This window comes from Trypanosoma melophagium, assembly GCF_022059095.1.
Source record: "Trypanosoma melophagium isolate St. Kilda chromosome Unknown ctg4segment1, whole genome shotgun sequence".
Lineage (NCBI taxonomy): Eukaryota > Euglenozoa > Kinetoplastea > Trypanosomatida > Trypanosomatidae > Trypanosoma > Trypanosoma melophagium.
Genome location: NW_027125179.1, coordinates 767569 through 790723, shown reverse-complemented (window position 1 = coordinate 790723; position 23155 = coordinate 767569). Strand labels below are relative to the sequence as shown.

The 23155-nt window shown below is 37.9% G+C and overlaps 14 protein-coding genes across 14 annotated transcripts; 8 read left to right on the top strand and 6 right to left on the bottom strand.

Moving 5' to 3' along the window:
- Nucleotides 1–63: 63 nt before the first annotated feature.
- On the bottom strand, nt 64–1590 carry LSM04_008058 (DnaJ domain; the record flags this gene model as incomplete). Its single annotated transcript, XM_067339240.1, has 1 exon — nt 64–1590. One exon carries the CDS (start codon nt 1588–1590, stop codon nt 64–66), a length of 1527 nt encoding a protein of 508 aa, XP_067188018.1.
- Nucleotides 1591–2658: 1068 nt separating this feature from the next.
- LSM04_005200 (Mitochondrial substrate/solute carrier) lies at nt 2659–4782 on the bottom strand (the record flags this gene model as incomplete). Its single annotated transcript, XM_067339239.1, has 1 exon — nt 2659–4782. The coding sequence occupies one exon, from the start codon at nt 4780–4782 to the stop codon at nt 2659–2661; it is 2124 nt and encodes a 707-aa protein (XP_067187891.1).
- Nucleotides 4783–5468: 686 nt separating this feature from the next.
- On the bottom strand, nt 5469–6809 carry LSM04_002318 (uncharacterized protein; the record flags this gene model as incomplete). The annotated part of the gene is made up of 1 exon (XM_067339237.1): nt 5469–6809. The coding sequence occupies one exon, from the start codon at nt 6807–6809 to the stop codon at nt 5469–5471; it is 1341 nt and encodes a 446-aa protein (XP_067187781.1).
- A 331-nt stretch (nt 6810–7140) lies between these two features.
- Nucleotides 7141–8013, bottom strand: LSM04_003986 (PPM-type phosphatase domain; the record flags this gene model as incomplete). Its single annotated transcript, XM_067339236.1, has 1 exon — nt 7141–8013. The coding sequence occupies one exon, from the start codon at nt 8011–8013 to the stop codon at nt 7141–7143; it is 873 nt and encodes a 290-aa protein (XP_067187843.1).
- Nucleotides 8014–8256: 243 nt separating this feature from the next.
- On the bottom strand, nt 8257–9561 carry LSM04_006908 (Protein kinase domain; the record flags this gene model as incomplete). The annotated part of the gene is made up of 1 exon (XM_067339235.1): nt 8257–9561. One exon carries the CDS (start codon nt 9559–9561, stop codon nt 8257–8259), a length of 1305 nt encoding a protein of 434 aa, XP_067187952.1.
- Nucleotides 9562–9763: 202 nt separating this feature from the next.
- On the bottom strand, nt 9764–10159 carry LSM04_006217 (uncharacterized protein; the record flags this gene model as incomplete). Its single annotated transcript, XM_067339234.1, has 1 exon — nt 9764–10159. The coding sequence occupies one exon, from the start codon at nt 10157–10159 to the stop codon at nt 9764–9766; it is 396 nt and encodes a 131-aa protein (XP_067187931.1).
- Nucleotides 10160–10445: 286 nt separating this feature from the next.
- On the top strand, nt 10446–11351 carry LSM04_003870 (uncharacterized protein; the record flags this gene model as incomplete). Its single annotated transcript, XM_067339233.1, has 2 exons — nt 10446–10456; nt 10775–11351. 2 exons carry the CDS (start codon nt 10446–10448, stop codon nt 11349–11351), a joined length of 588 nt encoding a protein of 195 aa, XP_067187839.1.
- A 220-nt stretch (nt 11352–11571) lies between these two features.
- On the top strand, nt 11572–12180 carry LSM04_002330 (uncharacterized protein; the record flags this gene model as incomplete). Its single annotated transcript, XM_067339232.1, has 1 exon — nt 11572–12180. The coding sequence occupies one exon, from the start codon at nt 11572–11574 to the stop codon at nt 12178–12180; it is 609 nt and encodes a 202-aa protein (XP_067187782.1).
- A 233-nt stretch (nt 12181–12413) lies between these two features.
- On the top strand, nt 12414–13295 carry LSM04_002905 (Ubiquitin-associated domain; the record flags this gene model as incomplete). The annotated part of the gene is made up of 1 exon (XM_067339231.1): nt 12414–13295. The coding sequence occupies one exon, from the start codon at nt 12414–12416 to the stop codon at nt 13293–13295; it is 882 nt and encodes a 293-aa protein (XP_067187801.1).
- Nucleotides 13296–13551: 256 nt separating this feature from the next.
- LSM04_008032 (Protein kinase domain) lies at nt 13552–14487 on the top strand (the record flags this gene model as incomplete). The annotated part of the gene is made up of 1 exon (XM_067339230.1): nt 13552–14487. The coding sequence occupies one exon, from the start codon at nt 13552–13554 to the stop codon at nt 14485–14487; it is 936 nt and encodes a 311-aa protein (XP_067188017.1).
- A 392-nt stretch (nt 14488–14879) lies between these two features.
- LSM04_007139 (uncharacterized protein) lies at nt 14880–15620 on the top strand (the record flags this gene model as incomplete). Its single annotated transcript, XM_067339229.1, has 1 exon — nt 14880–15620. One exon carries the CDS (start codon nt 14880–14882, stop codon nt 15618–15620), a length of 741 nt encoding a protein of 246 aa, XP_067187965.1.
- A 366-nt stretch (nt 15621–15986) lies between these two features.
- LSM04_007393 (Transcription factor) lies at nt 15987–18227 on the top strand (the record flags this gene model as incomplete). Its single annotated transcript, XM_067339228.1, has 1 exon — nt 15987–18227. One exon carries the CDS (start codon nt 15987–15989, stop codon nt 18225–18227), a length of 2241 nt encoding a protein of 746 aa, XP_067187978.1.
- A 492-nt stretch (nt 18228–18719) lies between these two features.
- On the top strand, nt 18720–19904 carry LSM04_000351 (CRAL-TRIO lipid binding domain; the record flags this gene model as incomplete). The annotated part of the gene is made up of 1 exon (XM_067339226.1): nt 18720–19904. One exon carries the CDS (start codon nt 18720–18722, stop codon nt 19902–19904), a length of 1185 nt encoding a protein of 394 aa, XP_067187697.1.
- Nucleotides 19905–21387: 1483 nt separating this feature from the next.
- On the top strand, nt 21388–22017 carry LSM04_007784 (Translation Initiation factor eIF- 4e; the record flags this gene model as incomplete). Its single annotated transcript, XM_067339225.1, has 1 exon — nt 21388–22017. The coding sequence occupies one exon, from the start codon at nt 21388–21390 to the stop codon at nt 22015–22017; it is 630 nt and encodes a 209-aa protein (XP_067187999.1).
- Nucleotides 22018–23155: the final 1138 nt, after the last annotated feature.

Below are 23155 nucleotides of genomic sequence, written 5' to 3'. Positions count from 1 at the left end.
AAAATACAGGTACCAGACTACAGACTTTAATTCCAGTCACTCGAAAAAAAAGAATATGAGAAACTAGTTAAACCTGAACGAATATCCCTGCTGACGAAAATTTGGTTGGGCACCAGAAAATCCAAATCCGCCAGGGTGTGCACCCCGAGAGAATCCGAATCCACCGAATCCGCCTCCAAACATCATATTTATGATTTCAGGATCAAAGTTTGAAAACTGAGCCTCACTAGCCCCTTCAACTGCATTGTCAAGCTGACCATTGTCATACATACGTTTTTTCTTTGGATCTGAAAGAATAGAAAAGGCTTCACCAACTTCTTTAAACATTTTTTCAGCGTGAAGTCTTTCTTCTTCACTCGCGTTCGCCCACTTGTCAGGATGCCATTGTAAGCATGCTTTTTTGTATGCTCGTTTGATAGCGGACTCATCTCTTTCATTAGGTGAAAGACCAAGTATTTTATAATAGTCTTTTCGTTTTGCCCTCTTAGCGGTTGTCTTAATGCGATCAAGTTCCCTATTGTATGCATTATCTAACTCAGCTGCTCTTTGAATATCTCTCACAGCGTCATCATAGTTTTCAAGTGCTTCGTTTATGCGCCCTCGGCGAGCGTAAAGTTTAGCACTATCCATGCCATTTGCAATAGCAAAATCACAATCTAACAAAGCACTTGAATATTCCTTCAATTCCATCTTGGCAGCAGCCTGGTTTCCTCGCAAGGTAGCCACCATTCTCAGATTAGAAGGATCCATATCAATGGCTGCAGCGTATGCATCAATAGCATCTTTATATCGCTTTTCTTTAAAAGCACTGTTACCATTTTCTTTTTGTGATTCAATCACACGTATTTTTTTAAGTAAAGCACTAATCTTTAGATTATCTGGATCAAGTCCCAAAGTCTGCCGAAGAATCATCTGTGCATTTTTAAATCCATCCTGACCGCGGTAATAGCTTGCTAACGCACGAACATACAGGTATGCCGGATCACTCTGATGACTCAGTGCAAATGGCATGAGGGCGCGTGTGACTTCATCTGGGTAACGTGAAGCACGTGCTTCTGCGAGGAGGAACGCCACGGGGGCAGACTCTGGGAAGGCCTGTGCGGTGGGGGCGATTGCCTGCGCGGCGGCTTCGAATTGTCGATCGCTGAGGAGACGGCGGGCGGTTTCTGCGGCCTTCGCGGCGGCGACCGCCCCGTCGTGGAGATCGCGGAGGTGGCGGATATCCTCCGCGGAGGCACCGGCAGCTTCAAGGATCCCAACGCCCGCCAGCACCCGCCGGGCGGCCTCGTCAAAGTTGGCGAGATTGCAGAGGGCGTTGTGGAGGCGGAAATACGCCTTGGCGAAGGTCGGATCGAGGGCGATGGCCGCCTCCGCATCCCGCGCGGCCTCCTCAAAGGCGCGTTTCTTTATGTACGCCGCACTGCGGTTTGAAAAGAGTGCCACCTCCTGTGGATGGGCGTTAATAGCCTTGGTGTAGAGATCAATGGCAGCGTCAAAATTACCATTCTTAAAGGCTTTGTTTCCCTCCTCACGGAGCTCGTTCCCCTGAAGTGTGCCTTCACTTTCTTCGCTTTGCAGAGATTTACTCATTTCTCAGGAAAATCAATTCGGTTCCGCGTTTATTATTATTATTATTATTATTATTATTATTATTATATATCTTCTTCGGTGATGTGTTCTTTTAAGTACTCGCTTAAGGCTTACAAATGTACCCCCTTTAAGTGGTTATTGAACACTTATGCTACTGCTACGAGTTACAGTATGGAAAGCAGAGAAAAAAAGAGGCAAAAGAAAAAAAAACATTGGAAAACCTGCAGAGATAGATTTCATTCATATAAATAAAGATAGCAAAAAAAAAGAAAAAGAAAGATGGTTAAATAGGTATAGATTGGCATTGTTTGCTCTTTCCCCAATTACCCCCACCATATCAACATAGGTGTATATGTGACCTTGCCTGCAAGACATGGAAAGCATAGCATCCAATCAATAGGGAGAGTGAACAAGTACAGAGTATTGCAAGCACGAAACAATTCCCATCATCTAACCCATTTTTTTTTTTTGTTGTTGTTACGGAACATGAGAAACATAGCCACTAAACCTTAATTCCAGCAGTTTTACATAACCGTTTTACTCTGTTCTCTCTCTCTCTCTGATCCTTTAGATCTTTTCACATATCATTCCTCTTTCGTTATAATAGAAAACAGGAATTCACTCCCTCTTCATGTGGTACATAACCATAGACACGAAAGAAAATATCTGAGATAATAAAAAGTCACCTCCACATTACATGTAGTAGCAGTGCTTAGGCCCATCTAAGGACACTCCTGAGAGTCTTCTTCTCTTGCTAACACCAACAACCATAAGTTACTTCTTAGCCTTGCTGCAGATTTTTAAAAAACAAACTATCTGCACATACACAAAACTTCCTTTCTGCCGAAAGGATGGATAGGGAAAAAGCCTCGGATAACTTCGGATGTGCACGAAGCTTACTGGGGCAGAGGCACAAAACATAAGATAAAATAGGCAATTAAAAAAAGAAATATATATATATGAAATGGCATTTTACTCTGTCAGAGCTTTGTAACTGTATGCCCCCTTTATCTAGGACACCACTGCATAAATACGCGGTAGAACCATCTTCAATTATACGATTCGATATTATCTCGTGGTAGTGAAAAAAAGGTCATGTAATATATCTTTTTTAGCCCGAACGACTACATCACGACATAAGTCATTCACGGCAAAAGAAACCCCAAAAGTCATAGCACCAATTGACCAACCAAAAGGCATTTTTCTGTACAAAGATGCATAAAAACCAGGTTTCATAAATATATTTTTAAGATCACCAAGCTTTGAATACACAAGTTGTTCAACCTGTTGTCGGCGTTTGGCTACATTAAGGGGATATGTTGTGACTTGACCAGCAAGTCCAGCAAACATTCCTGCAAAAAGACGTTCCGTAAAAGAATCACAGTGGTATTTTTCTTTGATAAATTCGTACGTTGCGAAACCTATACCTGCGAGAGGACCAATACCCATAATCGCAAGAGAACAACCTTTCCATAGAGAACGTGCCCCTTTCTCTCTCGCCATATCACGAAGTAACCAATAATATGATTGAGAATATAGAGGAAGAGTATTTGTGGCTGCCTTAGCGCGTACAAGATCAAGTGGATATACGATAGCAGTTGCCAACGCTGCAGCTGATCCACCAGCCACAAAATTAGTAGCTGGTGTAGGCGTAAGAGAATATAAAATGCGCTCAGCAACTGATTGAAAAATATCAAATAAACAATAAGTAAGTGCTCCATATGGAACTACTCTCATCATTGTAATTCCACAATTTTGCCACATGTTAGGACTTTCAACTAGCATATTACCCATGAAGGCAATACCTTGACGTCCAAAAGTATGTGGATCAGACACACTCATACCTACTTGGTACATAATCTTTAAACGATCTAATGGTACAGTCCAAAATTTTGCTGCTCCAGCAGCAACACCGCCACATACAAAGGATTCAGGTATTGTTACCAAACTTTCGCGATGAGAATGTAGAACAATTTGTTCATTATATTCTCGCATACGTCGTTTAATAATATCATTTACCGTAAACCCCGTTGCGACTGCAACAGGTCCTTTAATCCAATTCATTTGAAGGCCTTTATATAATCCTTGAGCAAGACCTTCTTCCTTATAAATAGTCTTAAGGGCGTCAAAAACACCACGGTAACGACCAGGAGATACTTGCATACGCCTACGAACGATATCTAATGGATAGGTAGCAGATTGAGCAACAAGACCGGCAAAACCTCCTGCTACCATACGTTCATGTACTGTAATTGACTTCTCTGAAGGTAAATCGCGCCATCTAGTGATATGACTTTTTAAGGTTTCAAAAACAGCAAAACTACAACCTGCATATGGCATAATACCTACAAGAGTGGGTACTAAACCAGAATAAAGTGCACGCCAACCGTGCGTATCAACAATTGTCTTATATGCAATACGGTAACTAGGGACTTGATCATGTATGCAACTATGAAAAGCTAATCTTGCCCGCATTAAGTCAAAGGGATAAGTACAAGCGGTTGCCGTTGCTCCTGCAAGAGAACCACTCAAAAACCGTATCGTTACAACTAGACCTTCTTCTTCCGTTCCATCCGCTCGCTTACAATTTACAAAACGACGCAATACACAATTATAATGATCAAAAGTTGCAAAAGTAATAGCAGCATAAGGTACTACGCGCATCATCATTGCTCCATGCCCAATCCAAAGACCCAATATTCCATGCTCTCTCACAGTGTCTCTACCAAGTTTAATGGCATTGATAATACCAAATCTTCGACCCGGATCAACTTGGAAAATAATTTTCACTCTGTCACCTGGAGCAATCACTGTCTTACTGACAGCTCCAGCAATTCCTCCTGCCGCAAAACCCTCCAAGAAATGCACAACGCTCTGAGCGAACCGATGTGTGTGACTCACTTCCTCATTAACGGTCATAACACTATCCCCCACAAGACGCCCAAACTCCATGTTTTGCTCACTTATCGATGCGAATAGTTTCTGATTTTCTTCACAGAAGCGAATCCACTGCTCTTCTGATAGGCCACCTATATTCCCTTCATCAAAACGTTCCACAAGCTCACGAATCTTTTCCTCCGGAAGAGAAACTAAAGGAGATATCTGCTTCACAATAACATCTGTTGGAACATAAGGTGAGACAGTTTTTGATCCATCCGAGGTCAAATTTTCATTGCTATCCTTAACCAGCATTTAATTTTTTTTTAAACCAGTCAACTACAGTACAAAGAAAAAAAAAAACACGGACACACAGAGACCGAAAAAAAAGGGGGAGGGGCTCAAATTGATTTATATCACAGAAGTCGCTGTTATAGTGAGAAAATCACAGCTACAATGAAGTAGCTTTGCTTCTCTATTTTTTCTTCTTATTTTGTATTAGTATGCCCCAAGATCCAGTCCTTCTTAATTTTTTTTTACTTTTTTGTTATTCTTTAATGAAAAAAAGCAAGCAAGAAAGAAAAAGAAAACAAGTGTGCTTTGTATAAAGCTCCCACAACTAGGAATTCTATTGAGACTTTAACTAATATAACATATTTATTTTTCCCTTCTGTTTTCTTTATAATAATACTCAACAAATTCCAGAGACAAACGTATTACATTGTGTGCCTCATCTCACGAATGTATATACCATCTTCGTCTTCTGGTCAATGAATAAATATAATTTCAAAGGTAAGAAAGCCGCATCAAAAGTGATGAGAAATGTTACATTTTTTTTTTTTACAAGAAAAACAATACAACTAATTCTTGATGTGCTTCTCTCTTATAATAGAGAAAAAGAGAAAAAGAAAGTAAGGATAAATAAAACAAAAATGGTTCAATACAAATAACATTCTTCTGCACTCAAATACACAGCAAAAAAAAAAGTGCAAAAAAAATTCTCATTGGACTTCATCCAGTTTATCACGTTTTCGTACATAAGAATCGAGTTCAGCCTTGATAGAACGAAACTCCTCTGTGTAGTCACGACCTTCAAGACGATAAAGTCGCAATTGCTCTTCAGCTTCATCATACAAGGCTTTTACCCGAGCCAATTCTCTACGCATTTTTTTAAGCTCAATTTGATTAGAACATTCTTCTTCTGATAATGTGACATTGCTTGATATACTACGTTGCCAACAACCATGCATGTTTGCGACATAAGCATCAACTTCACGCAAAGTAGGAACTACAGAAAGTCCTTGAGCTAATGCTTTTTGAGAACTCAATCGGGGCAATACTTCACGTCGAATCATTAGTGGTGGTTCGTACTCTTCTATTTTTTTCCAGTAAGCAGTATCAGAAGCCACATCACCTCCCTGAGGTGTCTCAGTCACAAAAACCTGTCTATCTCGTGTAGTTTTTTCACGAGAAATAGAAATTTTTTGTTGTGGTTCAAAAGGAGCTAATATATGCTGTGTCACAGGATCATAAAAATTTTTAACCCAATCCATTTGTGGGAAACGTGACATCAATCCACCAATTAATTGTGCAGTTGTAAGAAGAATTCCTTCATCTGATCCATCAAATCCTGCGCTTCCTCGATATTTATTCTCTACATGAACAACGGCCACAGCATCGGAAGAAGGATCACGAAGAAACACTGGAAAAATAAGCAAACTTGAAGTAACTCGTGATGTATCAGCAATTTGTTGATTTAAAGCAATTCCACTCCCCAAAACTTCAGCATCAAGAGATCCTAAACATCTGTGACGAACTAACTGTGGTGGGAAAGAAAGTTTTGCGCTACAATTTGCAATAGATATCATTTCATCATCTTTACGAATGAAAATATGAGAAGAAGAAGCTTTCAATAATCGTGTTGCACCTTCAAGAATATTATACAATGTACAAGCCAAGCAACGTGAAACTTCTTTCGAAACTGCCAAATACCCCTGAGGAACTTTATCCCTGGGTACTGGAAACGCACTAATACTTGAAGGTTTCGTAACTACAGGTTTCTTTGTTAGCGTAGCATGCAATTGCCCCGGAGATTGCCTTAATTGTGGACTCAAATTAGGCAAACCATCAGCACGTCTAGGACGTTCCTTTTCAGTCAGATCCTTTGGAGTTAGTTTCCCTTCACTACAAATATTTTCAATAACATTGGTGGCTCGACGCATTCTATCAGTCAAGGGATTCACTTGATCTGGGCGAAGTGGATGATCACCTTTTGAAAGAGTGTCAAGAATATCTGCAAGAAGTCTCAACTCCTCCAACTGTTCATTAAGAGTTGAGGTCATCAAATGTATTTTGTTCCAATTTTTAGTTTTATTTTTATTTTGAAGAAACTCCCTTGATCACAGAGAAAACAGAAAAAAAAGAATTTTTTAGTTTCCTCTTTTTTTTCTTCCTCAAAGAGAGAAAAAAAAACTAACAAATAAACAGATGTAAGAGGGGCGGAAGAATACTATTTTGACAATTAAAAGAAAACGACTGGAAAAAAAAGAGGAAAAAGCTATAATGACACGCCCAATACCTAACAAGGGTTTTTTTTTTTGTTTTCATTTTCTCGCAAGAAAAAGTGTCGTAGTTATCTACATAACTTGTGCACGCCAACAATTGCATTTAACATTAGGAAAAAAAAGCAGGTTTAAACTGAACTATAATTATAGTCATATTATCACATCCTACTCCTTGTGCCCTCGGAGCTAGGCATCTATCTAGTACCATTTCACAAACCAGTCCAATATCACCGTCAGTTTCTTCGATACCTTTTTTAACAAGCTCGCAAGTATCGTCATTAGAAAGAACATCCCATACTCCATCACAAGCAATAATAATAAATTCATCATCCGATGATGATCTTAATTGAACTATATCAGGTAAAGCAGTAACCATTTGCTCGTCCCAAGAAAGTTCTGTATTTTCCTTAAAATCGAAATCACCAATAGCTCTGCTAAGTGCAAGAGTACCATTAACACGTTGACCTTGAACTGTTCCTCCTGCTTTTTCTATCCTTTCCTTTTCAGTGACAACTGAGGGTTTATGGTCAGTACTTAGGGGGATAGCAGTAGATCCCCGACATAAAACAGCTCGGCTATCACCAGCATTTGCACAGACAATTTCACCTTTAGACAACAGTACACATATAACAGCAGTCCCACCTTCTGAACGAAGTGCAGGCATCTCTGAAATTTTTGAGTCCAAAGATCGAAAAGACTCCTTGAACGCTTCTTCGTATTTTCCCTCTCGGTATTGTGGTGCGGACATAAGTTCATCAAGAAGATGTCCACCACAATATTTAGCAATTTTGTGTCCATTATGTCCGTCAAATACACCAAAAAATGCATGATGTTTATTTCCATCAAGATTCAGCTGAGCGACATGAGCATCTTCCATCGATTTGCGCCATCCCTGCATTCCACAACATCCTACTCGTAAATGTGATGTTTCAAAGGTGCTGGTATGCTTTTCCGTCACGGGTTTGGAAAGTGTATCGCCCATTTCCTTTCTTAGGAAAGATTAAAAAAAAAAAAATGAACACATACACAGTAAAAAACAATACATTCCTCATTTATCAGAAAAAAAAACCATAAAATAAAACAAAAAAATAATATAAGCATATATATAGTAATTTTTTTTTTGTTGAAACCGCAAGGAAACAAAATTGTTTCTAAACATCACCAAAGCAAAAAAAAAAGATAAAAAAAAGATAAAAAAAAAGATAAAAAAAAGATAAAAAAAAAACTAGTCTTCATCTGAAAAATCTTGCAATTCATGAAATCTTACAAGAGCATTAGAAAGTGTGGTTGACTGGCCCCGATCGCTTAATTTTGAAGTAAATCCCACAAATACAGCCTGATCCTCTCTAGACACGGTTACGAGGGGCTGTTTCTGAATTGCTGCATTATCAGCGGCTGGTTCAAAATACTGTTGATCCCTTGCATGAGTTATCTCAACAGAAAAAGGAGCCTTTTCATGTCGAATTTTGTCAGTGGTAGGGACACCATCGAAAAAAGGATGTCGTATAATTTCTTCAAACCCGTAACGATCTTCAGGACCTGCAATTAAATGAGAAATTAAATCAACAGCTTCAGGTGATATGGATTCTGATCCCTGAGGAAATTCCAGGAATTGTTTAAAATGAACAATTTTCTTCGCCGTTCCAGTTCGACTATCATTAAAGAAAGGTGGATAACCGCAAAGCATTTCATATAAAATGATACCAACACTCCACCAATCACAAGAATAACTATACCCTCGTCCAAGAAGAACTTCAGGCGCAATGTAAGCAGGAGACCCAACTGTAGAAAAAAACATTACTCTTCTTTCCTTTTTATCCTTAAATCGTTTTGAAATGTCAAGATCATATTCTGTTTCCTCTTCAAAATTAGAACGGCATAAATCATCTAGCCATTGCGGATCCCTTTTCGATAATCCAAAATCCGCTAATTTTATATGACCATCGCGATCAATAAGAATATTATCGGGTTTTACATCTCTATGAACGTATCCCATTTTATGTAGAGAGTTCAAGGCCAAAACCAATTCCATTGTATAAAACTTTGCTGTACTTTCGGAAAATATATCATGTCGAATAAGCCAAGAAATCATATCACCTCCTGAACAATACTCAGTAACTATATATAAAAAATCATGATCCTGAAATGTTACTACAAGATCAGTAATCCATGGAGAACTTACCTTTTTAAGTCTCGATTTCGCATCTGAAAGTAAGTCACGTTCTGTATGAATATTAAGAGATTGCTGTCTCTGTACGATTAAATCTTTTCGAATTTTTTTCATTGCATATATTAAATCAGGTTCATCTGGTCTCCAACACTGGTATACCTCAGCAAATGAACCCCTCCCTATTATATCGCCAATAGTAAATTCATCAGCGGTATGTTTTTTCTGTCGAGCATGTGAATGTTCTATTGCAAAAGTTTTTTTATCACCCATCATTCCAAGAACATAGTACTCACCTGTATATTTTTTTGCCACGACAACCTTCTCATCGGTTCCCACCTTGGATTTCCCCTCCTCCGCCATGATTTACCGTATTCTTCAACAAACTTCTTGGTGGGTGTTTTAGAAAAAAAAAAATAGAAGAAGACGAAAAAAAGAACGAATATAGAAACAAAATATATACAAAATAAAAAGCATTGCAATTCATACATTTAGATCCATCAATATATATATAGGGCTTTCGGAAAAAAAAGTATACCAATGATAGCTAGCGGCATGTATTATGTCACAGCAATTTCTTCAACTTTCGTTGCTTGACCTTTTTCGTATTTACTGCAGTAAATTTTTTGGCTTCACTTCGTTTGGGACGTCGTGTCTTCAAGCTATCTTTAATTTCTTTTTGAACACTTGGATTTGCCCAATCCAAGAAAGAAGCTTTTCTCATATGTGGTGGAAGGTGCATTAACCTAACACTTGATCCTTTTATAAAGACACGACATTCTATAGAAAGTGATGAATCGCGATGTTGACATCGAACATCGCTAAGTTCAACATCACCATTATCTATATCAAATCTGGAAAGCTTACCCATGTACATAGAGCCTTCAACCGTTTCGACTCTAACAAAGAGCCCTGTAGCGTCAACAGCAGCAGATGAAGGAATATCACGACACCCCGTCATTTTTTTCTATTTCGCCGAAGTCCTTCGTTACCTTTAAAGAGAAAGATATAAAAAAATATAGTTGGCACACATCACAAACAAATAAAAAAAAAAACAGCCATAAAAAAATGGTGTTTGCTCGGGACTGCACCGCGACCACCAGTAAAGAAAATAAAAAGGGACGCATGGAAAAGGCGAAAAAAATTCCGTACCCCCGTCAATAATTAAATCAATTTAAATAACTTCTTTATACACACATATATTTTTTCTTTGTTTTATCTTTTATTTTTTCACCGCTGCGCAGATAATGCAGAAATAGTAAAAAGATCTCTAAGAATTCCGCATGTGGTAACGGTGCCACGCGTATTTTTGGTCCCCACTTGGGCCGCTCCAACGAACAAATACAATTTCCACCACCAAAGGGCATCGCCCAAACCATCCCCCTCCCGCCCCCGCTTTTCCACAACGACACCCGCACAGCAACGGGGAAGGCAAAGAGAAAAAAAAACGAAAAAACAAAGGAACCACAGCCGACGGCACGTCAGCGCGCGCGCCTCCGGACCTTCTCGGATTCAGGTTTTCTCCCTTCGCGTCGCGGCGGCGCCCGGCGCCTTGAGGCGTTTCGCCCCTCCGAAGCCGGAAAGCCATTCAAAACGCGGTATCAAGAACCCACCGCCCCCTCACAAGGAAAACGAACTTCGGGAATCCCGACACCACCTCTTTTGCGGCCAAACGCGCGCAAAGGATAGCATTCCCGAAGGCGCAAGCGCGGGGCTGGGTTTTGATTTTTTTCTCTTTTTGGGGCTGCCCTTTTCGAAACAGGTTGGCCATTTTAGGGGGCGTCGCCCCGGAGGGTTTTTCCCCAAGACAAACCCGAAAGGCCGACGCCGACGCCGGCGCTGCGGAAAGGGAACGGTCCAACAACGAGGAAAAGAGAAAAAAAAACGGCGGGAATCTTGGGACGGGGGGTGGAAGAACGGCGGCGTTCCTTTTCCCTTTCCTCGTCTGTCTCTGGGGCGGTGTGTGTTTTCACCGGTTTGCTCTTGGCAGTGTTCTTCTTCCCTGGGCCTTTGCTTCCGCGACGCTGGGGAAAATTCCCGAACGGCTTCGTTGCGTCAAACGAAGGGTTGATCTTGGCGCCGCGTCGCATCGCATATTTTTTTTCCTGCGATCGCGTTTGTATAGTGTAAACTTTGGTTTTTTTTGTATGTGACTATTTTTGTTTTGTAATACTAATAATACTAATACTAATAATAATAATAATAATAATAATAATAATAATAATAATAATAATAATAATAATAATAATGGCAATAATAATTATTATTATTATTGTTTTTTTTCTTTTTTTTTTCTTTTGGCGTGGGGTGTTTTTAGTTACGAATAAGGTCGCCACAGGTTGTTGTTGGCTTTTCTTTGATTTATTATGTGATATGACTTCGGCTTCTTATTCTGCTTCTCAGGGATCAGGGGAGCCGGTTTATCGTGACAGCACGGAGTTACTTTACGCAGAAGTAGTGGTGGCTTTTGCAACTGCCGTTGGTCTTCTCGTTTTAACAGTAATTCAACTTCTGTACCGCACAACACGTCGAGCCCGACGATTATGGAGAGGGGAGAATCAGGTTAGATTTGATGGGGTTCATTTTTTAAACAAAAGTGAACGAAACATTGGTAGGAAAATTATTGAAACTGGTTTAAAGGAACATGAAAATAAAGAATTTAGGCCTCCCTCTGTTGTTCTCCCTGCCATTATTTCGAATGAGAGAGACGCTAGGGCTGATTGCTTATTGATGCTTCACGAAACGAGGAAAATATTTTACAAACAATATGGTTATTCTGCTAAACTTATGTCAATGCGCTGTTGCTTATCATGTGTGGAAGGTGTTTTGCCTTTAACTCAAACCGAGGATTTTTTGCGTGTTTATGAGTCAGTTTTATTTGGCCAGCATCGAGTAGATGGGAGTGGTGATACTGTTACCAATGATGATATTAAATTTATGCATGCTTTTTTTCATAATACGATACTGAAAGAAATTCAATGATTTGTACTATTAGATATGTTTTACATGTAGTAAAAAAGAACCATTTGGTTTTATGTATTACAGTAACCAGGTTCAATGATTTTTATTTTTTTTAACGACATAAAACTTGGTATTTCTTATACTTTGTATTTTATTTTATTTGTAAAATATGTTCTATTCTTTACGTTCTTGTCTCTTTTTTCTTTTTTCACATTTTTCTTTCATTAAAAAAAAATAGTTTTTCTTTCTCGTAAATGAGCGTTACGATCAAGCTGTCAAATGGCACTCAAAAAACCCTTGAGGTGCCAGATTTGGGCATAACTGTTGCAAAGTTCAAAGAAATGGCTGCACTTGTAACTGAAATTCCTGTTGCGGAACAAAGAGTCGTACTAAGAGGCAGGGTTTTAAAGGATGGAGATATTCTTTCTGCTGTGGGTATGGAACACGGTCAAGCACTTCATATTGTAAGAGGAAAAAGTACTCCTAAACCCACTACTTCATCTACAAGTGCACAACCTACATCAGAATCTTCGGGACAACAAACAAGTTCTAATGTACAGCCAAGATCTGAGGTAAATAATCCATATATGAGTTTAGCTGGTAACCCACCCGCAAGTGGTGGGGCTCCGATGAACAGTTTTATGAATCCTGGTCAAGGATTTCCAATGTCTCCTGAACTTGCGGGGCAAATGTTACAGAATCCTGTTTTTTCTCAATATGTTCAGGAAATGATGAGAAATCCACAACTAATGCAACAACTTATGCAAGGAATGAATTTTGGACAAACAGATAATTCACTTATGGATATGCAATCTGCTTTAAATAATCCTCTTCTTTTACAGCATACTATGCAATTAATGAGTAATCCTGCGTTTATGCAACAAATGATGCAAATGATGGGAGGTGGATCACCTGGTCAAAATTCTCCTTTTTTGGGTCAACGAAATACTCAGCTACCAAATCCATCTATGAGTGCAGGATTTCCCTCTCCACAAGGTGATCCTCGTGTTATATATCAATCTCAACTTCAACAGTTAAGAGATATGGGATTTCCAAATGAAGAAGCCAATCTTGCGGCCTTGCAACAAGCTCAGGGCAATCTGGACTTTGCGATTGAAAGACTCCTTAACGCGTAACAAATACGTGAGATATTTCTATATATAGGGAATTTTTCTTCCACTTCTTCTTTTTCAAGAAAGGAAAAAAAAAGTATATTAGACTTTAATTATTTTTCTTTTTTTTTTTTTTTGGTATTAGTGTTATTAATTATTTTCGATATGTAATTTTTTTTCCTTTCGTGACTTTGTATAGGAAATGTGTGTTTTTTTTTCTTTTTTTTTCTTGATCACGGTATTATTTATAAATTTGAAATAAAAAGAAGAAATAAAAAAAATGACCACTCTCGGAGGTTTACCAAACCGCCCTATATCTTCAGGGACTCGGGAACAGTTTGAACGGTACAATCGAATGGATATTCTTGGCGAGGGTACGTATGGTGTTGTATATAGAGCAGTTGATAAAGTTACAGGGCAAATTGTCGCCTTGAAAAAGGTAAGACTGGACCGTACAGAAGAGGGTATTCCTCAAACCGCACTTCGGGAAGTTTCTATTTTGCAAGAAATTCATCATCCAAATATTGTTAATCTATTGGATGTTGCATGTGCTGATGGTAAACTTTATTTAATTTTTGAATATGTTGATTATGATCTGAAAAAAGCACTTGAAAAAAGAGGTGGTTCTTTTAATGGTATGACACTAAAAAAACTTATTTATCAACTTCTTGATGGATTGTTTTTTTGTCACCGACACCGAATTGTTCACCGTGATCTTAAACCTGCTAATATTTTAATTACTTCAGATAATGTTCTTAAAATTGCAGATTTTGGCTTAGCACGAGCTTTTCAAATTCCAATGCATACTTATACCCATGAAGTTGTTACACTTTGGTACCGAGCACCAGAAATCTTATTGGGAGAAAAACATTATACACCAGCCGTTGATATGTGGAGTGTTGGTTGCATTTTTGCAGAGCTGGCTCGAGGTAAAGTGCTATTTCGTGGAGACAGTGAAATCGGCCAGCTTTTTGAAATATTTCAAACACTTGGTACACCGATGGATATTGAAGGATCATGGCCCGGTGTTTCCTCTCTTCCGGATTATCGTGATGTTTTTCCACGGTGGGCAGGAAGGCCTTTTGCACAGGTCATTCCACAGCTTGACGCTGATGCAATTGATCTCCTTTCGCAAATGTTAAGGTATAATCCTGCTGAACGAATATCCGCGAAAGAGGCGTTACAACATCCGTGGTTCAGTGACGTTAGATTGTAGATGCATAAAGCGTTTTAGATAAGAATTTTGTGTTCTGTTCTCCCTTCTCTTCTTTTCTTTTCTTTTTTTCTTTTTCTTCAAGTTTGTCATCTGGGTCAAATTGAAAAAGAATTCCAGGATATTGAGTTATCATCTGCTGTTAGAGTGTAAGGTGAGTATTGATCTTGGTGTTTTTTTTTGTTTTTTTTTTTCGTTTGGTAAGTTGTTTCTTCTGTATAGGTTTTTTTTTCTTCTTTTATTGATCTGTAATATATATATATATATATATATATACTTAAAAATACGCTTTCTTTTTTCTCTTTTGTATTTCTTAATTTTTCTTTTCTGGTTTGTTTTTTTATTTATTATTATTATTTTTTTTTTTTTTTGCTTAATAAAAGAAATAGTAGATAATGACTGCGTTATCACAAGATGAAGAAAAGTTGGCCAGGGCTGCCATTGAAGAGAACGATAAATTGCGTCGTTTGTTAAATGAATCTACCAATGAGAGTCATGCAAATGATTACTGTAACAGTACTGATAAGGAAAGAGCCGATAGTATTTTTTCGCTGAGAAGACGAAATGAGCTTTTAAAGGCTGAAATTGCTGATCTTCAAAATCAACTGGTGACTTCAGATGTTAGTGCTGCTGAAACTGTACATAAGTTTCACCGTTTACAGGCCAAAAGAGCTCATCTTCGTAATGAGGTTCAGGGTTTGCGTAATATCAAGATGCATCAGGCACCGAAAGTACGCGAAGCGAATCGTTTTGCTGGTAAACAGAAGCAAATGAAGAAGTCAAGTGATGAAGCGAATAGAGCAACAAAGAATGAAATTAAAATGTTGAAAGAAATGAGAGAAAAAGAAATGGAGCAACTGCATGCTGCTGTTCGTAAAGAAGCACATTTAAAGGAAAGGGTCGATTGTACTTTTTTACCAACCCATCTACGTGACCGTCATGCTCTTAAAGCTGCGATTGAGTCAAAGGAAAAGACAATTCAGAAGCTGGAGTCTGACATCGGAAAGGCTCAAAGAAAACAGGAAAATCGAAATGATTATGTGGGTCTTAGTGAAGAAAACGCTATTGAAAACTTACGGGAAGAGTATAATGATCTTCTTGAGACGCTGAAATCGCTACAAAGAGAGTCAAATTAGATGTAAATATTGGTGAGAATGTTTTTTTCTTTTACTTTTTTGTGTTATTAGTCAATTTCTGTTTTTTTTTTTTTTTATTACTTTCCTCGTCATTGTTTTTTTTTTTTTCCTATTCAGCTGTATTACATGATTAGAATGAAAGAAAAAATGTCAATAGCAAAAGAATTGCTTATGAACATACAAATAATGTACACACATCAAATGTGAGCATTTATTTCTGGTACGAAAGTCTCTCTTTTTTTTTTTTTAGGGAACAGGATAACACAATCCTGCATATATTCTTTTCTCTCTCTCTCTCTCTCTCTCTCACTCTCTATTTCTCTCTATTTCTAAACTTGAACAAAATTTTTTTACTACAAGGTTGCAATGAGACGGTTTGCCACAACGAGTTTGCGTCAAACCAGTGGCCTTCGTTTTGCAACACCTCAATTCCTTAAAAACATTGAAAAGCTCCGAAATATTGGTATTAGTGCTCACATTGATAGTGGCAAAACAACATTAACAGAGCGTCTTTTGTTTTACAGTGGTCGTATCAGCAAAATTCATGAAGTAAAAGGAGGGACGGAAGTTGGGGCTACAATGGACTCCATGGAACTTGAAAAAGAAAGAGGTATTACAATTCGTTCTGCAGCAACTTATTTTAAATGGAAAGATAATGTTATAAACGTTATAGATACTCCTGGGCACGTTGACTTTACCGTAGAAGTTGAGCGAGCTCTTAGAGTTCTTGACGGAGCTATTATGTTAATGTGTGGTGTAGGGGGTGTTCAGAGTCAAACACTTACGGTAGATCGTCAAATGAGACGGTATGGAGTTCCACGTATATGTTTTATTAATAAACTTGACCGTGATAATGCCAATCCTCAACGTGCTCTAAAGATGGCTAAGGAACGTTTGGGTATAAATGCTGCTTTTATTCAACTTAATATGGGTACAGCACAAGATTTTGAAGGTATCGTAGATGTTATTGAACGTCGTTCTGTGCATTTTGATGGACCAAATGGTGAAATAGTAAGATTTGAAGATGTTCCTGCATACATAAAAGATGATGTTGAAGCTACACGAAAAGAACTTATCGCACGACTTGCTGAATGTGACAGTGAAATGGAAGACGTTTTTTTAAATGATGAAGAACCTTCAGTGGAATTAATTCATGCTGCTATTCGTCGTGCTACTATTAATAATAAATTTGTACCTGTTCTTATGGGTTCTGCTTACCGAAATAAAGGTGTGCAACTCCTTCTTGATGCCGTATGCAAATACCTTCCTTCACCACTTGAAAGAGTAAATTCTGGATTTTCTTTGAAAAAGGTAAAAGATGAAGAAGGAAATGTTTTTAATGAAAAAGAAGAAAAAATTGAATTAAAAACAGATGATGAACAACCACTTGTTGCACTTGTATTTAAGCTTGAAGAAACAAAAAAAATGGGACTTTCAAATTATGTTCGTGTTTACCAAGGTAAAATGCGAAAAGAACATCTGTTAAATGTTCGAAGTGGTAAAAATTTTTTACCACCCAAAATTGTCAGAATGCACGCAGATTCTGCAGAGCAAGTAGATGAGATAAAAGCAGGAGATATTTGTGCTATTCAAGGTGAAATTGATGCAGCTTCAGGGGATACACTTATGAAAGCAGGACCGAGAAATGGACCTTTATTCTCTTGTGAAGATATGTATGTTCCCCCACGAGTTATTTCAGCTTCTGTTAAGATAAAGAGTGATCGAGATATGAACAGATTACGTGACCGTATGAGTGCATTTATGCGGGAAGATCCAACATTTGCTTTCTACCGAAATCCAGAAACTAATGAAGATATAGTAGAAGGAATGGGAGAATTACATCTTGATATTTATATTGAACGTTTAAAACGTGAATATGGTCTGGAAGTTGAACTTGGGAAACCAACTGTAAATTATAGGGAGATAATTACAGAGAAAAAGGAATTTGATTTTGTATACAAGCGACAAAGTGGTGGTGCCGGTCAATGGGCTCAATTAAAGGGATATGTTGATATTCTTCCTATCGATATGTCTGTTGAAAAGGGAATGAAAAACAAAGTTACTGTTACTTGCTCTAATGGTGATATCCGTGAGGCTCTACAAAAGTCAGTGATAAAACAGCTTGAACGCAAAATCTTTGTAAAAGGTGAATTAATGGCAGCACCGGTATGGGGTGTACACTTTCACCTTACCGGTGGAGCTATGCATGAAGTGGACTCAACAGACATTGCTTTCAAAAATGCCACACAAGAGCTATGGGAAACGCTGCTACCTCAGCTTAAACCAACTCTTGTGGAACCTTATATGGATATTGAAATTACAGTTCCTGCACATTGCATGACAGATGTGGCTACAGAATTTTCCAAACGTGAAGGAGTCGTTACTGAAACGTCTATTAATGGAGCCGATGCGGTAATTCGTGGAGAGACAGCGTTGGATACCATGTTCGGTTTTATCTCAGATCTAAGACGACTTACAAAAGGTCAGGGAGACTTTGGAATGCAGTTTAAAGAGTACCGACCTATGCAGCAATATAAGGCACAATCCCGAATGGATGAGCGCAATAAGGAACTTGGTCGCAAAATCTATAAACTTAGTGGGGATTAATAATAAATGAAAAAAAAAAAGTAAATAAAGGGAATATATTTTCTTTTTTCCTTTTTTTTTCCTGTTATAGGTTCTAGAGGGATGGTTAGAAGAACAAAGGAGGGAGTTGTATATATGTGTGTGTATGTATGTCTGGAGGAGGGTACCTATATAGGTATATAGAGGTAGGACAAGAGAAAAATAAATAGAAAAACATATTGAAGAACCATTGCGTGCTCCCTGCGCTTCTCATTCTAAGGGGAGGTGCAGCTCTTCACATTTACAAGGAATTTCCTCTTATATTCCTTAATTGATACCCATTTCACGTGATAGTACACGCTTAGTTTTTTTTTCTATGACTTAAAGTGAGCTTCCTTTTCTTTGTGTGTTTTTGAGATTGTATCCGTTTTTGATTTGGTATATGTTATACGCATTTTATTTCTTTATTTTTTTTTTTATATTTCTACATAGTGTATATTTACAGGGGAAGTTCGATCTCATATTAGCTCAATAATGACAATTGCGTCTCTAGGTAAAGACTCTGCCAAAGTGGGCATGCGTGTACAAGATATTGCTGGTCTCACTGGTACCATAAAGTGGGTTGGGACGTTGGAGAAAAAGGATCATCCTCCTGATGGGAGCGGATTTTACGTTGGTCTTGAGTATGATGAAGGGACAACAACGCACAGCCGTATTGATGGAAGCTGGAAAGGAAAAAGGTATTTCACGTGTGAGCCAGAGAAAGGTGGGTTGACCAAAGCAAAAACACTTTTCCCAGAAATGAATACTGCCTGTATTGCCGCTATTCGAGATCGTTTTGGAAAACAGGTAGCCGATTGGAAAGATTTTCAACTGGTGAAATTTAGTATTGCCCGCCAATTTGATATGCCTGAGGTCTTTACTATGATTCAAAACCATATTGAGTGGTTACGGGATTTTAAACCCTCATATGATGAATATTTTCCTGATTCAATAATTGAGGATTATCCATGCGGGTTCAGTGGCGCGTATGATTATGACAACAATATTATATATTGTGAACGTCCAGGCAATGGAGGGAAGTGTACACCTACCGAATTTATACAGCGTTACGGTCCTGAAACTATTACACGTTGGCATGCGTGTGCAATGGAAATGGGAAAAAAAATTATGTCAGAAAGTCATTTTAAACACAAACGTCTATGCTATATTGTTGATCTTACTTCCGTCAGTGTATCTATGAGTCGCTCACTTATTAAATTTGGGCGAACTCTAGCCACTGTTGATCAGGCCAATTACCCTGAGCATTTGGCAAGACTTATTATTTTAAGGGCCCCAAGGTTATTCCGTGCAATATGGAAGATGATGCGTGTTTTCATTGATGAGAATACTATTAAAAAAGTTGTATTCGTTCCCGAAGGTGGTGAGATAGAGACAATGAAGAAGTATATGCGTGAAGAAGATATTCCTGATTTTGCTGGAGGAACGAGCAAAGCATGGCGAGCACACGGTGGACGTATTGGATCAGCAGATAGTAGTAAAGCATTTGATGGGAAGATGTTTATAAATCCTGAGTTAAACGATGTTAATGATGAAAATGGTGAATTGGAACATGAACTTTCATCTCAAGATGATATCTCTGATGGAAGTAGTCAAAATGGATCCTCATCATTCAACGGTGGGCTGGATGAGAGGAATTTGCGGGGTGTGAGTAAATAATGTTGCCCATTTTGGGTATTTACAGATAATATATTATTACAATATTTGGTGTTATTTTTATCTTGTTTTTTTTTTCCTCAGTAGCCGATGTTGCCACTTCTTTTTTTTTTTCGCGATTTGGGTCTCGCGCTAGAGGGTTTGCGTTCTTTCCCATTATTTCACTGAATTTCTTTTGGTGTGCTATTTCCATGGTTTAGTTTGGTTTATTTGTTAGTTTCAGCGTTTGCTGCGGACCTTTTTTTTTATGCCTTTGTTATCATTCGCGTGCACTTTAAAAAGAGAAATTAACCGTTTACTGAATGGGGAAAGCAAAAAAAAAAAAAAAAACAACTGTAATACGCAAAACCCTGAGAGACCATTACATGAATTGAGAGACGAGAGCAGCAAGAATAACCGCTACTATAAGTTTCAACGTAATTTTTTTTTTCTTTTTTAATCATAGTTTCCTATTGTTTCTAATATGTAACTGTGACAGTTGGTACGAACACACCTTTAAATGGTACAGTGAGGGTTTGGAAAACAAATTTTTTTTTGTTACTGCTATTCTTCTTGTTCAGTGAAATCATTTGTATTCCTTTCAAGTGTTAACATGAAGAATATGGGTAAGTCGGAAATTTGGCGGTATTCATGGGTTGTATTGTTCTTTTTCCCACTTAGGTAGAAGGAAGAAGTTACTGTCTCTATACACATCGGTTCGCTGTAGAATATTTCCCTATTTGAAGTTTTGCTCTTGTAGGTTTATAGGTGTGATAACCGCAGTGTTTGTTCCCTTAAGGAGTTTCTGGTAATATTATTAAGTCTGTGGGTAATTGTGAGAATTGATTAACTGAGTATTCAGTGATTCTCATATTATACCTTTTTTTATGTATTATCTACAGGACGAATTTTTTTATTTTACTTGATGGTGACAACCATTCTTTTATTAATTTAAGGAGAATGGGCTTATATATATATATATATATATATATATATAATATGGCTTACGTTAGCAGTTTCATTAGTGTATTGCGAGGCGATCGCTGACTAAATAGGAAAATATGGAATGTTAGAAACTACATCCCTTTCTCTTTTCATCATTGTATTCATGAAAATCATTGCCCCAACGTACCAGCGATAATTTAGTTTTGTTTATTTCTTGTTTTCGTCCGTGTGTTAATGATTGTTTCTCATCATCGTGTCCTGCTACTGGCTGATTGGTTTCCGTTAGTATATATATATATATATATATATATTTATTTATTTCTTTATTTGTTTAAAATTACTCTGTGTTCTGTTTTAATCTTGAATCGTGCCCTTTTGGGTGTGTTTAATTTCACTATCTAGAAGGTGTTTTGGGACTCTTTTGGTTTCCCTACATAAGAGTACAGGTGTCAAAAAAAGAGGGAGAAAAAAAAAAACGAATAACTGAAAAAGAAAGAATAACAAGGAAGCAAAAAACAAAAAAAAAAATAAACGAGCAAGACGAAAACAAAAATAAGAACTAATGAAGGACAAAAAAACTGAGAAGACTACGGAAGAAACACATTCTTTAAAGGACCCTTGGTTTCTAAGCTATATACCTCAGTTGACACCTGACATGGTGAAGTACGACTTCAAGGGTGACTGGACCATGGCCAAGCAAACACTTCAACAAACACTTGACTACATTCGCACTGTTGAGGAACTCTGGTCAACGATCAACTCCTTACCCAAACTGCATCAACTTGGAAACGGTAGTACTTTTATATTTGCCCGAAATAATATCGACGCATGCTATGAAGCTTTCCCAGATGGCATTCGAGTTCTCATAGATCTCTATAAGGCAGCAGTAGCAGAAAGGGCGTTAGAGGTGGTCCTGGGGTGTGTGCTTGGGGAGGGAATAACACAGGACGTTTGCGATGGTAAAACAGTGTGTGATGTGTTGCGTCTGTCCTCACGCCCCAGTCACGAGTCGCCCGAATTGTTGCGTCTAGAAGTGTGGCTCAGTGATCATTCGTACGCTAAGGCGGTATCGGCGTATATTAAGAAGGGTCTAAAAGATGCTGGGTTAAACTTTACGGATATCGTCATGGGAGAGTCTTTTTTTGAGAAGGACAAGAAAAAGAAGAAGGTAGGAGCTATTACAAAAAGTTGAATTGCTTTATCACTATCATTATTATTATTACCATTATTATTATTATTATTATTATTATTATTATTATTATTATTATTATTATTACTGTAATGGTTTTCTCTTTTTTTCTTATTGATAGAGCTTGTTGGAGAGGGATATATATATATATATGGGGAGAGGGAATGGGGAAGAATTGATGCGGGAACTGAAGAAAAAGGGAAGAAGAGTGAAAGTGGCGTTTATTCTCGTGTGTAAGAAAAAAAAAAGGTGTACGTAATGATGAAACTGGTAGGAAAAACTGGGATGGCAACACATTTAGGCGTGGGAACATGCCAGTACAGCAGAGCGTAGATTAGAAAAAAAAAGAGAAAAAATACGATAATAAAATCAAGAGAAGTATACCGGATTAGAGTACCACTGGTAACTCTGACAGCAACTATAGAAAGGAGTAAGGTCAACCTTTATCTATAGTCTGTGTTTGCCTGTGAGCATCTGAAGTCTTTCTATTCAAACACACAATAAAACTCCTGTCTTTTTTTTTTCCTCCCTCGTTTTCCTCTTCCCAACTCCTTCATCCACTTGACTTCTTGTACTTTAGAGAAGAGGGACCTGTGACCCCCCAACCCGCCTCCCCTAAAAAAAAAAAAGATATGTGTTCTATTATATAAGGAACGAAACATTGTCTCCTCCCTAAGTGGCAGACAAAAAACAAAAAAAACGGCATTTCGAAGCCTTTTCTTTGCGTTTTGGTATTGGATTGTGTTTGTATGTTCTGAGATTAGTAGTAGGAGGAGGTGAGGGGGCAATGAAACAAAGAAGAAAAGAAAAGAGGATGTTTCTCTTGTTTTCGGCATTATTTTTTCCCTTTCCTTCTCTTGCTTAGCAAAAATAGAGGAAAAAGTGAGATACCCTTCTATCACATTAATTAATTAATTAATTATTTATTTATTTATTTATTTTTTCTTTTGTTTTCATTCAGTATCTGTTTTCTCAAAAAGTAAAAGAAAAAAAGATCAATAAACTCTATTGTGGTGAAAATGGCATCTGAATTACTGTTTTAAGGATTTATTATTTGGCAGTATGCAGACTAATATATCGCAAGCTTTTATTTCCCACCTGTGATAAACTGCATTGTTGTTGTTGTCGTAATAAGGACGTT